Source organism: Corvus brachyrhynchos, unplaced genomic scaffold (assembly GCF_000691975.1).
Source record: "Corvus brachyrhynchos isolate BGI_N302 unplaced genomic scaffold, ASM69197v1 scaffold420, whole genome shotgun sequence".
In the NCBI taxonomy this organism is placed as follows: domain Eukaryota; kingdom Metazoa; phylum Chordata; class Aves; order Passeriformes; family Corvidae; genus Corvus; species Corvus brachyrhynchos.
In genome coordinates this window covers 98141-111366 of record NW_008235739.1, presented here as the reverse complement: position 1 = coordinate 111366, position 13226 = coordinate 98141, and the positions used below count along the sequence as shown (strand labels likewise).

The 13226-nt window shown below is 57.9% G+C and overlaps 2 protein-coding genes across 2 annotated transcripts in view; both read left to right on the top strand.

The window, feature by feature from the left end:
- Nucleotides 1-12503, top strand: part of SCARA5 (scavenger receptor class A member 5) — a 23444-nt gene extending 10941 nt beyond the window's left edge. Inside the window, exons 5-8 of the mRNA XM_017735003.1 lie at nt 3-310; nt 4311-4391; nt 7720-7818; nt 12331-12503. Of these exons, the coding sequence (XP_017590492.1) occupies nt 3-310; nt 4311-4391; nt 7720-7818; nt 12331-12488 (646 nt within the window). The 3' untranslated portion in view covers nt 12489-12503. The remainder of the gene's footprint in view (nt 1-2; nt 311-4310; nt 4392-7719; nt 7819-12330) is intronic.
- Nucleotides 317-4304, top strand: LOC108446824. Its single transcript, XM_017734651.1, has 2 exons — nt 317-1358; nt 2910-4304. Exons 1-2 carry the CDS (start codon nt 681-683, stop codon nt 3669-3671), a joined length of 1440 nt encoding a protein of 479 aa, XP_017590140.1. The 5' UTR covers nt 317-680; the 3' UTR covers nt 3672-4304.
- Nucleotides 12504-13226: the final 723 nt, after the last annotated feature.

The window sequence follows — 13226 nt, the reverse complement described above, 5'->3', positions numbered from 1 at the left end:
GAGCGCCTCCTGGGCCACCTGGGCGGGCGGCTGGAAGCCCTGGGCGAGCAGGTGACGGTCCTGGCCGGGGCCGTGGATTCCATGAACCGCAGCTTCTCCTACGACGTCCGCGTGCACCATTCCCGGCTCCGGGACCTGCAGGGGCTCCTGGGGAACGCCAGCGCGGACGCGCGGCGGATGCGGACGGAGCACGCGGCCATGGAGCGGCAGCTGAGGCTGGAGCTGGACGTGCTCAACAACGTCACCGAGGAGCTGCGCATGAAGGACTGGGAGCATTCCGTGGCGCTGCGGAACATCTCCGTGATCCGCGGTGAGCGGAGCCCACCGGGAGAGGGGTGGGATTGGGAATGGTCCCCGTGGTCCTGTGGGGTGCGGGTCAATGCACCGGGGGTTGGAGAATCGGGGAGTTGTTGAGGTTGGAAATGCTCTCCGAGGTCCTGGAGTCCAAGCGTTGGCCACCACTGATCCATGTCCCCCCAAATCCACGTGGATTTGGATCCCTCCAGGATTGGGGGCACCAAACCTCCCTGGGTCTGTTCCAATCCTTCACAACTCTTCCCACGAAGGAATTGTTCCCAATATCCGAGTAAACCTTCCCTGGCACAGCCCGAGGCCGTTTCCTCATCCCATTTCTTTTTTCCCGGGAGCAGATCCCAACTCCCACCTGGCTTCAACTTCTCATGGAGCTTTGGGGAGGGAAAAGGTCCCTCCTGAGCCTCCTTTGCTCCAGGCTGAGCCCCTTTCCCAGCTCCCTCAGCCGCTCCTGCTGCTCCAGCCCCTTCCCAGCTCCGTTCCCTGCCCTGGACACGCTCCAGCCCCTCCGGGGCTCTCCCAGAAGGGCCCCCATCCATCCCTGCTCAGGTGTCTCCAGCCCCTTGGACTCTCCAAATATTCCCCATCCATGGTTAGGAACAAAGCTCCCAAGGTTCCCTCAAAGATGCCAGGAAAAAACAGCTTCTCCCATCCCATCTTCTCCTCCTTTTCCACCCCCAGCCCTTCCCAAATCCCGGAATGGTTTGCGTGGGGACCTTCAATCCCATCCTATTCCAACTCCAACATCTTCCACTGGCCCAGGCTGCTCCAAGCCCCATCCTTGGACACTCCCAGGGATCCAGGGGCAGCTGCAGCTTCTCTGGGAATGCTGTGCCAGGGAGGGACACGCCCCATGGACAAACCCAGGAGGTCCCAGTGGAAGCTCCGGGGGGAGCAGGAGCGTGGGAGCAGCTCCTGTCCCGTTTCCCGCTGGTTGCACCTGCGCAGGCCCCGTGGCTGTTGCTCGTTCCTGGTGCTTCCAGCTGGAATTCCACGCTCTAGGATCCATCCCAGGGTCTGGAGTAGGGTCTGGGATCTATTCCCAGGCTCTGGAATTCCAGCTGGAAAGGCCGGGCTGGTGCCGAGGCACTTGTTCCCTTTTCCCAGCTGCTGTGGCCGATCCCCAGCAGCTCCAGGAGATCCATCCCCCTGGAACACCAACAGCTCCTGGGGGTCCTTTCCCTCATCCCTTGGGGATGTTGGCTCCCGATCCCTGGTTTTGGGATGCTGGGATCACCCTAACCCCAACTGCTGCGATGTTTCCGTATTTCCCCCCTCCTCGGATCCCTCTTTTCCCTCCCCATCCATGGGAATGATGTCAGCTGCTCTGGGATGAAGCCACCAAGGATGGGATCCATCACGGAGCCCAACAGCCCTGGAACCGCTTTATCCCAAAACAAATCCCTTGGCAAGGGCCGGCACCGGATTTAGCAGCCCTGACACATTCCTGGCATCCCAAGCTTCCCTCTGTTCCCATCCCATGGATAATTTTGGAGGCCTTGTGCCCAGCTGGCTCCATCCCAGCTCCAGCTGTCCTTGGGTGAGTCCGCCGTGTTCCCGGACGGATTTGGCTGAGCCATTCCCTGCCTGCCTCGGGGGCCCTTTTCCTTCTCCCAGATCTTCAGCTCTCCCGGCCTCTGGATCCTGGATCCTGGATTTGGGTGATGGCGGCTTGGGAAGCTCGCCGGGCTCCTCTCCAGCATCCAAGGATTGCTCCAAGCACCTCCTGGGGCTCGGGAAGGACAACACAGAGGAATTTTGGGGTCTTGGGAGTCACCGGGTGGGAGAATTCCCGGGATCCACTGCCCGTCTGGATCTGCTGGCGCAATCCCTGGGTGGGATCCCAGCAGGTCCCGAGGGTGACAGGAGGGTCCCATCCATCAAGAAATCCTGGGATTGGAGGGTGGGAAGCTGGGATGCAGCAGGAACGGGATTTCCCGGGTGCGAACCTCAGGAGCTGCGGGGTGGGAACAGCTGGGAATGGTCGGGAGCCTCTCCCAGCCGCCCTTCCCAGTTTTCCTTCAGCCCAGCCGCTCCCCGTGTCCCGTCCCAACAGCTGCTCCCGGGGATCGGAGGATGGGACCATCCCTGGCAGGATCCTGGAAAAACCGTGGCTGCCCCATCCCTGGAAGTGTCCATTCCCAGCATCTGGAGCTCATTCCCTGGGATCTGGGATCCATCCCTGGGGTCTGGAGTCCATTCCCTGTGTCTGGAGTCAATCCACAGGGTCTGGAGTCCATTCCGTGGGATCTGGGATCCATCCCTGGGGTCTGGGGCCCATTCCCAGGGCCTGGAGTTCATCCCCAGGATCCAGGATCCATCCCCAGGGTCTGGAATCCATTCCCTGGGTCTGCAGCTCATCCCTGGGATCTAGGATCCATCCCCAGAATCTAGGATCCATTCCCAGGGTCTGGAATCCATCCTTAGGATCTGGAGTTCATCTCCGTGATCTAGGATCCATCCCGAGGGTCTGAGGTCCATTCCTGGGATTTGAGTCCATCCCCAGGATCTGGAGTACATTCCCAAGGTCTGGGGTCCATCTCCACGCTCTAGGATCCATCCCAGGGTCTGGAGTAGGGTCTGGGATCTATTCCCAGGCTCTGGAATCCATCCCCAGGGTCCAAAGTCTTTCCACAGGGTCTGGGGTCCCTTCCCAGGATCTGGGGTCTCTTCCCAGGGTCTGGGGTCCCTTCCCAGGATCTGGGGTCCATTCCCAGGGTCTGGGGTCCCTTCCCAGGATTTGGGGTCCCTTCCCAGGATTTGGGGTCCATTCCCAGGGTCTGGGGTCCATTCCCCAGGATTTGGGGTCCCTTCCCAGGGTCTGGGGTCCCTTCCCAGGATTTGGGGTCCCTTCCCAGGGTCTGGGGTCCATTCCCCAGGATTTGGGGTCTCTTCCCAGGGTCTGGGGTCCATTCCCCAGGATTTGGGGTCTCCTCCCAGGGTCTGGGGTCCATTCCCAGGATTTGGGGTCCATCCCTACATCCCCTCAGCCCCCGGAGCTGTTCATTCCCTGGGAAGAGGCAGCCAGGGCCAGTGATTCCATCGTTCCCATCGCCCTCTCCTGTCCCTGTCCATCTCCATCCCAGGACGTTTCCTGGCCTCAAGTCAGGATCCCGTTCCGGATCCCGCTCCAGATCCCGTTCCAGATCCCGCTCTGGATCCTGCTCCAGATCCCGCTGATTCCTACAGAGCATTCCCAGATCCCTGATCCTGATCCATTAGCGCTGTGCCCGTCCCGGCTCCTCCTGACCCTTTTCCATCGCCCACAGCCCTGGCTGGATCTCAGCTTCCCGAATTCCTGCCTTGTAGGATTTCTAGGAAAACACTTCCCAATCCTCCCCCGGGATGGGTGGGAATGACTTCCCGGCCTCTCCCCACCCTGGTTTCTCTCATCCCAGGAGTCTTTTTGTTTCCCATTATTTTTCTCTTCAAATTCCTTCTTCCCATTGTTTCGGCTCCCGATTATTTCCAGCTTTGGGGATTTCACCCTTTGCAGGATGAGGGAGGAAACCTCGGACTGGGATTTTCTGCTCTTTCCTGGGATTCGACCAGAATCCTGCTGTCAATTCTCTCCTAAAGGATCATCTCCAGAATTCCCAAAGGATCAGCCCAGCTGGACACAAGGAAACTGTCCCTAATGGACAATCCTTAAAATCCTTCCCAACCCCCGAAATTCCATGATTCTGAGAACATTCCCAAAAGGCAATTTTTTCCCCCTGATTTCTTGCACTTACTCCATTGGGAACATCCCAACTTCTGGCCAAAAGGAGAATTCCCGGAGTCAGCTTCCAGGTGAATTCTCCTGGCACTCGGAGAAGGTCGGTGGAGCCCAGTTAGGAATTTAATATCCGAAAACCCCAAAAATTCAAAACCACGGAAAACCGCTCCGGCAGCTCCTTTGTCCCCGCGTTGCTCCTGTGCTTCTTGGAGATCCCTGGATCTCCCGCTGCACATTCCTGAATCTGGGATGGGATTCCCGCCCTCCTGTTGTGTTCCAGGGCCACCGGGACCCAAAGGAGACCGAGGCACGGAAGGGGTGGAGGGAGAGCCCGGACTTCCCGGCCTTCCCGGGCTCCGAGGTAAGGAAAACATTGCCGGTGTCCGGAAAATGCCCCAAAATCCCATCCCGAAATAACCTGGCGGATCCAAAGCCAACGGGACAACTCCCGCTGACTTCCCGACCTGTCCCGTGGGATGTCCCGAGGGAGGTGGGGATGGATCTGCTCTCCCGGATCCTGGAACATTGGTCCTGGAGAGAAAAATGTCATCGCCCACCCGGCTCCAGGAGGATCCGGGCTGATATTCCCGGATTCCAGCGTCTCCCAGGCAGGCTGGAGCAGGAGATGGGCACCCCACTCCCAAACTGATCCTCCCAAGGCACCAGAGCTGGAATTGCTGCTGGATCCCCCCAGCAGATCCCGGGAACTCCGAGGCTTTTCCAGGATGTTTCTTCCAATGTCAGTAACGCCGAGGTTTTTTCCCCCCCTTCTTAATTCCATTGGTTTCGGGAGGAATTCCATTGGAAGCCACCAGAGGACATTCCCACCCTGAGGAAGACTCAGCTCCAGCTGTTTCTGGTTTTAAGGGATCCCTGGGAATGCTGGCTCTGCTTCCGAGGGCAGAGGTGGTGCAGGATCCCCCTGGGAACAGCTCTGTGCCCCCGGAGGTGTGATGGGATCCATCCCGCCGGGAGCTCCGATCCGCTCGGATCCCGGAGGTGATGGAGCTCCAGGGCCAAGCTGAGGGCCGGATCCAGGTTTGGATTCATATCCAGATCAAGGTCCAGGTTCAGGTCCAGCACAAGGCCAGGTCCAGACCTAAGTCCAGGTCAAGGTCCAGATCCAGGTCCAGACCCAGATGTGGATCCAGGTCCAAGACCAGATCCAGGTTTGGATCCATATCCAGGTCAAACTCCAGGTCCAGATCTAAATCCAGATCCAAGTCCAGGTCAAGGTCCAGGTCCAAGACCAGGACTAGGTCCGGGTCCAGGTCAAGCTCCAGCTCCAGATCTGGATCCAGGTCAAAGTCCAGGTCTATGTCAAGGTCAAGGTCTGGATCCAGATCCAGCTCAAGCTCCAGCTCTAGATCTGGATCCAGAACCAGGCCCAGAACCAGATCGGGATTCAGATCCAGGTCCAGGTCAAGGTCCAGAACCAGATGCAGATTCAGGTCCAGATCCAGAACTGGATCCAGGTCCAGATCCAAGTCCAGATCCAGACCCAAAGCCAGGTCCAAGTTGAGGTCCAGGATCAGGACCAGATCCACGTCCAGGATCGGGTTCAGATCCAGGTCCAAGTCCAGGTCCAGACCCATTCCTGTTATCCCCTGCTCCAAACCCACCCCATCGGACTCTGGATGGCAGAGGCAGGTCCAGATCCAGGACCAGGACCAGATCCAGGTCCAGGTCCAGGAGCAGATCCAGATCCAGATCCAAATCCATCCCTGGTATCCCCTGCTCCAAGGACTCTGGGGTGCCCTGCCCCTGCTGGGATTGCTTTGGGCTCAAACCCTCGGATTTTGGGATCACTCCTTCCCAGGCCCAGCCAAGCGAGGCAGAGCCAGCCTGGAAATCCGATCTCCCTCAGACAGCCCCTCCAGCTGCCCGAGCTCCTCATCCTTCCCAGCTGGAATTTCTGGCGCTGACGGATTCGTGGCTGTTTTTCTTGGGTGTGACAGCCCTCGGAGTTACTTTGGCTCTTTTCCTCGCTTTTCCTTTTTTTCCCCCATTTTTTTCCTCGTTCAGACAGAAAAACAAAACAATCCCAGGAGGGTTCACCTTCAGGAGGAGCTGTGGGAAGAGCCACGGTTTTTAGGTCTTTTCCTGGAGTTTTTCGGGATGTGGGCGCGACCCTTCGGAGCTGAGAAGGTCGGGTTCAGGTGTATCCCCGGAAAATCCTACGGAAAATCCGCCCCCCTGCCCCTGCCCCACAGAAATCCAGGTCCTGAGCCCTCCTCGGGATGGACACGGCAAGGAAAGATTGGAGCTCGGGATAATCCCCACCGGAGCTGGGACTGGAATTGCTCCTGGCAGCTTTTTTCCTCCTAAACCAGAGGAAAATCGGGAGTTTGGTAAAGCCCAGCCCAGGACGGGCGGGAGGAGCGGTGCCAGGGGAATCCAGGGCTCTCTCCCCATGGATGGAGCCAGGCTTGGATGCTGGAGGAGCTTCGGATCCGAGCCCAGCTCAGGCTCGGGATGAGGCCCTGTGGGATCATTCCAGGGGGATCATCCCGAGGTCCCACCAGATCCCGTCTCCAGCACAGGGGTCCTGCCCTCCACCCCAGATCCACAACTGGATCCAGGTCCAGGTTGGGGTCCAGACCCAGACCCAGATCCAGGTCCAGGTCAAGGTCCAGTTCCAGGATCAGGATCATGTCCATGATCAGATCCAGATCCAAGACCAGATCCAGGTCTAGGTCAAAATCCAGTTCCAGGACCAGGAGCAGATCCGGGTCCAGGTTCAGGTGGAGGTCCAGGACCAGATGCGGATCCAGGTCCAGATCCACATCTGGATGCAGGTCAATGTCCAGTTCCAGGATCAGGTCCAGTTCCTGATCCAGATCCAAGTCCAGATGCAGACCCAGGTCCAGTTCCAGGACCAGGATCAGGTCCAAGACCAGATCCACAACTGGATCCAGGTCCAGGTCAAGGTCCAGGATCAGGAGCAGATCCAGGACAAGGATCAGGTCCAAGATCAGATCCACAGCTGGATCCAGGTCCAGGATCAGGACCAGATCCAATTCGAGGACCAGGATCAGGTTTACAACCAGGTCCAGATCCAGGACCAGATCCAGGTCAAGGTCCAGATCCAGGACCAGATCCAGGTCAAGGTCCAGTTCCAGAACCAGGTCCAGGACCAGATCCAGGTCCAGTTCCAGAACCAGTTCCAGGACCAGATCCAGGTCCAGGTCAAGGTCCAGGACCAGATCCAGATCCAGGTGCAGGTCCAAGTGCCACGTGGATGGAGGTCACCTCCAAGGCTTGGCTGTGTCCCCTGCGAAGGAATTCCCAAACTACCGCCCCAATTCCCACCTCCCGGAGCTCGGGAATGCTCACATCAGGGGGTTTCATCCAGCTCCTTCTCCAAGAAACATCCGACCCCCCTGGACAGCACGGACTCCTGGGGCTCACGGGGGGCACATCCCGATTCCTTGGGATCTCTTCCCCCCCCCGGATCCCGCTTTTCCTTCCTTGTTCTCCAGCTTCGGCTCCCAGTTGCCTCCATCCGAGCTTTAGGATGCTCAGAGCTTCCTTAGCACCTGGATAAATCCATCCCGTATCCCAGAGAAGTGCAGGAAAAGGATGGCCCGGACTCTCCAGCGTCTCCCGGTTTTCCTGGACTCCCGGCACATCGGGATTGTGGAATTCTGCTGGAAGCGGCTCATTTTGTGTCCTCGTCCTCATTCCAGGGCTTCCCGGGGAGCGGGGCCCCCCCGGCCCACGCGGATTGAAGGGGGATCAGGGAGACCTCGGCCCTCGCGGCCCCACGGGAATGCGCGGATTCAAAGGTACGGACACGGCTTCCGGCTGGGATCCGCGAGCAAACGGGCTCCGGAGAGCCCGGGATGAGGGGCAGAGTCATGGAGGGGAGAGTGGGGATCCTCTGGCTCGGGAATCACCCGGAGCTCCTGGAGGAACGGGAATCCCAAAAATTCCTACGCCAAGACCGTTCCATTGAGGAGCAGCAGTGGAGAGGGCCGGGCTCGGAGGGAACGGATGGATTTGGGATGTCCTCCCATTCCATGGGCTCCGTGAGGACCTCCCGGGCTGTGCTCCCACTCTTGGTTCCGGCAGGGATTTGGGAATTGTCTCCTGTTTGTTTTCTGGGCCATTCCTGGCTCGCTCTGGTTTCCCAACTTCCCACACCCGGGAAAACTGTGGGAGTAGGAAGCGGCCGCGCCGGGATTTAGCGGGACACGGCTGTCCCTGGACACCTGGGACGGGAAACTCCGTGCCACAACCAAAACTGGGATTGGCAGTCCCAAAAAATGCCCTTTGAGCCTCAAAATTCCTCCTGGGGAGGCAGGAAGGGAAAACACCCCGGGAAGAGCCAGGGGTTGTAGGGAATAGAAACCGGCAGTGGCTTGGATTTGGCATTGGGTGGGAAGGGACCCTAAAGATCCTTTAATTCCTGCCCTCCCAGGTTGCTCCAGGAGGTTGGAAAACCCCTGGATACATCCCCAGAGCAGCGGGAACAGGGATTTTCTCACTGGCCCATGCTGAGAACTCCTTAAATCCCAAATGATCCCAAAAATCCCGGGCTGCTTGAGTTGGGATTCCCCAGCCTGATGCCGGATTTGCTGTGCGAAGAATCATGGAATTGTTGAGGTTGGAAAAGCTCTCCAAGGCCAACCATTCCCAGCCCTGCTCCGTGCCCCCCAGGTGCCACATCCCCATGGATTCCAACCCCTCCGGATTGGACTCGATGGTCTCCGGGGGCTTTTCCAACCTTAACAATTCCGTGACCACCTCAAAGCCGCGGGAGGGTCCCGCCGGGGGGAGGAGCCATTCCCAGATCCCGTCAGGATCCCGGGGATCCCTCCTGTCCCACACGGATGGGGGTCACTGCCAGCGCTCCGGTGTCCATCCCCACCTCCCTCCCCCCGGAGATCGGGAACGTCGGGCTCAGGGGTTCATCCAACCCCTTTTCCAAGGAAAATCCAACCCCTCTGGCAGCATTCGGGCACTTTAGGGGATTCTCTGGGATTTATGGGAAGCAGACCCGGAGGCGGGCACGGATCCAAAGCCAGGCTTTGCCTTAAATCCCGCGTTTCTGCAGGACTTGTCTTACCCTGCTCCGGGGACCTCCCTCCGAGCACAGGAGGCCTCGGTTCCCTGGGAATTGCATCCCAGGAATCCTGGAATGGGGTTTTTAGGTGTGGAGGAGGCTCCTCATGTAAAATTCCAGGTTTAAACCTCTCCCAGAACAGCTTTTCCCACAGCAGATTCCTGAGTCTTTTCCCTTGTTGGTGTTTTCCCATTTTGGATGGATTTTCCCTCAAAATGACCTCGGTGGAGGATTTTTTTTTTTTTTCCCCCTCCATTCCAAATGGGAAAAATTCTTCTGGGAAGTGAGGACAGGTCCGTCCTCCCCCACTTTTCCATGGAAAAGGTTGTGCAGGGAATACACTCAGGAGGAAACGGCAGGAAAAACTCAAGGTGGGGTCGGTGATTTAGGGATAAACTGGGGGGAAAAGAGAAAATTCCTTCTGAACATCCCTGGGGAGGAGTTTTTGGGAATGTTCCTGGAGGATTTTGGGGAGCCGTCAATCCCTGCAGATCCGTGGGAAGGGCTGAGGGTCTCTGTCCCTGTGTCTGGCCCTAAATTCTGTGCGCAATCCCAAAAAAAAAAGACGGGAAAATGGCCCGGAACACCTTGGAGCTTGCTGGGGAAGACCAGGAGAGGCTTCTCCCAAATTCCCGGGCTCTGTCCCAGCCCTGGGGCTCTCTCCGGGCTCACAGGAAATCTGATCCCATTTTTGGGATGTTCTCCAGCCCCAACACCTCAGAGAGCCGGAGTCACCAAGTTATTCCCACCAGAGAATTCCCGGGAAGAGAGGAGAGATGGGAAAAGGGGGAAAGAAGGAGAAGGAGAGGCTGGGGCTGCCTCTGGATCCCAGGAAGCGTCCGAGGAAAGTTTGGAGCAGCCTGGGATCATCGTGGGGTTGGAATGGGATGGGATTGAAGGTCCCAACGCATTCCGGGATTCCCGGATTATTGCTGCTCTCAGGGAGGTACCTGGGAAAAGTTGGGGATTCAGGGATGGGAATTCTCTTCCACCTCCCCCGATGATCCCAGGCTGCTCCAAGCTTTCCCTGGACACTGCCAGGGATCCAGGGATTCTCTGGGAATTCCAGCGCAGCCAGGAATTCCTTCCCAACATCCCACCCCAAGCTCCCCTTTCCCACTGGGAAGCCATTCCCTGCCTCCTGCCCCTCCAGCCCTTTCCCAAATCCCAGCTCTCCTGGAGCCCCTTTAGGCTCGGGAAGTGGCTCCAAGGATTCCCTGGATCCTTCCCTTCTCCAGCTGTCCCCACCCCCCCCAGCCCCGGGAGCAGCTCCGTGGCCTCCTCTGGAATGGCTCCTTCGGGAGTCGGGATCCCGGAGCTGGAGCAGAGGGGCCGATCCCCCTTTCCCTGCTGCTCAAACTTTGGGATCCCCCCAAGACGAGGCCGCTTCCCGGATCATTCCCACCTCTCCCTCCCCTGTTTTGGGGACGAACCCATCAAACCCGGAATTTTGCCTTCCCAATCCCCTTTTCCCTGTGCCGGCCGGGCTGGATGTGAGGAGCCGGGGCTGCTCCAGCGTCCCGACCCCATCCCGTGCCGGAGCCGCATCCCTGGCCGCATTCCCGCTGCCGAGGGGGGGTTTCCATCTGGATCCCATCAGCTCCAGGCCGCTTTCCCTCATCCCACGCAGCTGCGCCCGCCCGCGGGACCAATCCCGCTCTCCCGGAGCCTCCCAGGGAAAGGGCAGGAATTTCCTGCCCGGCTCTTTTTTTCCTTGGGGATCGTTTGAGGTCCGATGTTTTCCTTTTTCCCGGATTCCGGAGCCGCTCCGGGCGTTGTTTGTTGTTCCTGGAGACCGAGGAGGAGCAGGAGAAGCATCCCTGACCCCTTCCCTTGGGCTCAGGCCGGGTTCACCCTCGCTCGGGGCCTGGAAAACCCGGGAATGAGGGAGGAGGAACGTCCGGGAGAGCCAAGGAATGACGGAGCTCGTTAGCGAGGTCGTTACGGGATATGGGATCATTTTTGGGATGTGGGATCCTTCCCGGGACATCGAACGGGCGCGGCCGTTCCGGCAGCTGCTCCCGACCCCCGGCATCGCCCTTTTCCATGGATCCGGGGCTGGGAGCAGCGAAGCTCCTCGGGAGGAGGGATCGGAGCTTCCTCGGGGATTTGGGGGGAAGCCACATCCCCACCCCGACCCCAAAGCGAAGCGGTTTTAGCCCCAAAATGGGATTTTTCATGCCCAATTTGGGATCTTCAGCCCCAAAATTGGGATCTTCAGCCCCAAAATGGGGATTTTCATGCAGCCCCAAAATTGGGATCTTCAGCCCCAAAATTGGGATTTTCATGCCCAGTTTGGGATTTTCACCCCTAAATTGGGATTTTTCAGCCCCAAAATGGGATTTTTCAGCCCCTAAATTGGGATTTTTTAGCCCCTAAATTGGGATTCTTCACCCCCAAATTGGGATTTTCACCCCCAAATTGGGATTTTCAGCCCCAAAATGGGATTTTTCACCCCTTAGTTGGGATTTTCACCCCTAAATTGGGATTTTCACCCCTAAATTGGGATTTTTCAGCCCCAAAATGGGTTTTCATCACCCAGTTTGGGATTTTCACCCCTAAACTGGGATTTTCACGCCCCAAAATGGGATTTTCATCCCCTAATTGGGATTTTCAGCCCCAATTTGGGATTTTCACCCCTAAATTGGGATTTTCAGCCCCAAAATGGGATTTTCATCACCTAAATTGGGATTTTCAGCCCCAAAATGGGATTTTCATCACCTAAATTGGGACTTTCAGCCCCAAAATGGGATTTTCACGCCCAGTTTGGGATTTTCACCCCTAAACTGGGATTTTCAGCCCCAAAATGGGATCTTCACACCCAATTTGGGATTGTCACCCCTAAACTGGGATTTTCACGCCCCAAATGGGATTTTTCAGCCCTAAATTGGGATTTTTCAGCCCTAAATTGGGATTTTCAGACCCAAAATGGGATTTTCACACCCGATTTGGAATTTTCAGCCCCCAAATGGGATTTTCACCCCTAAATTGGGATTTTCACCTCCAGTTCGGGATTTTCACCCCCAAATCCAGGCTTTTGTTGCCTTTATGGGGTCTGCAGTCAGGAATGGGCTCTTCGGGATGGGGGAATTCCAGCACTGCCAGCCCCTTCTTCTCCCCACCGCCACAGGGACGCATTCCCGGAGGATTTTTGGGATTTCCCATCCTGCCGGGCCGTCCCTCTGGAGCAGGGACGGGAAATTCCAACAATTCCGGCTCTTTCTCCTCGCAGGCGACCGCGGCCCCAAAGGGGACAAGGGCGACCGAGGCGCTGCTGGTGGCACAGGTGAGTTCCGGGTGGTCTCCAGGGCGATCCCAGCACGGATTTTGTGGAATTCTTTGGGAATTAGGAGCCTGGGGGGGACGGGGGGTGCGGTGGGAAATTCCTGATGCAAAGATGCTGGGAAAACCATCCCGGGGTTTTTCCTGCGCGGGCGAGGAGGAGCCGGAGCCGGAGGGAGGTGGGAGGGATGGTGGGATCGGGAAAGGACCGGGAATGCCGGAGGAACGAGGTCGGGAATGCCGGAGGGAAGAGGTCGGGAATGCCGGTGGTTTCCTCCGGGCTTGGGACACCCTTCCAGCCACTCCAGGGATCTCCCAGACTGGGGACATTCCCAAGGAATCCCAGGGATCTCCCAGCTTGGGGACATTTGTCCTGGAATTCCAGGGATATCCGAGCTTGGGGACATTCCCAAGGAATCCCAGGGATCTCCCAGCTTGGGGACATTTGTCCTGGAATTCCAGGGATGTCCCAGCCTGGGGACATTCCCAAGGAATCCCAGGGATATCCCAGCCTGGGGACATTGTCCTGGAATTCCAGGGATGTCCCAGCCTGGGGACATTTCCCATGGAATCCCAGGGACATCTGATCCTGGATTTTGGAGGATTCCCAGGAATTGCAGGCTCCAAAACTGCCCTGGGCTGGGCTGGAACTGGTTTGGGAGGGGATTTTTTGGGAATTCTTGGCTTTTCCAAGCTCTCCAAGCAGAGGCCGTGGAAGGGCCGTGGCCGGGATGAGCTCCATGGATTTCTGCGGAGCCCTGGCCCTGATTTCTGGGAACATCCCGGCCCCGGCTGGATCCGTGCCCTGGCTGCCCAACCCTTCCCATGATGAGACCGGGATCCCGG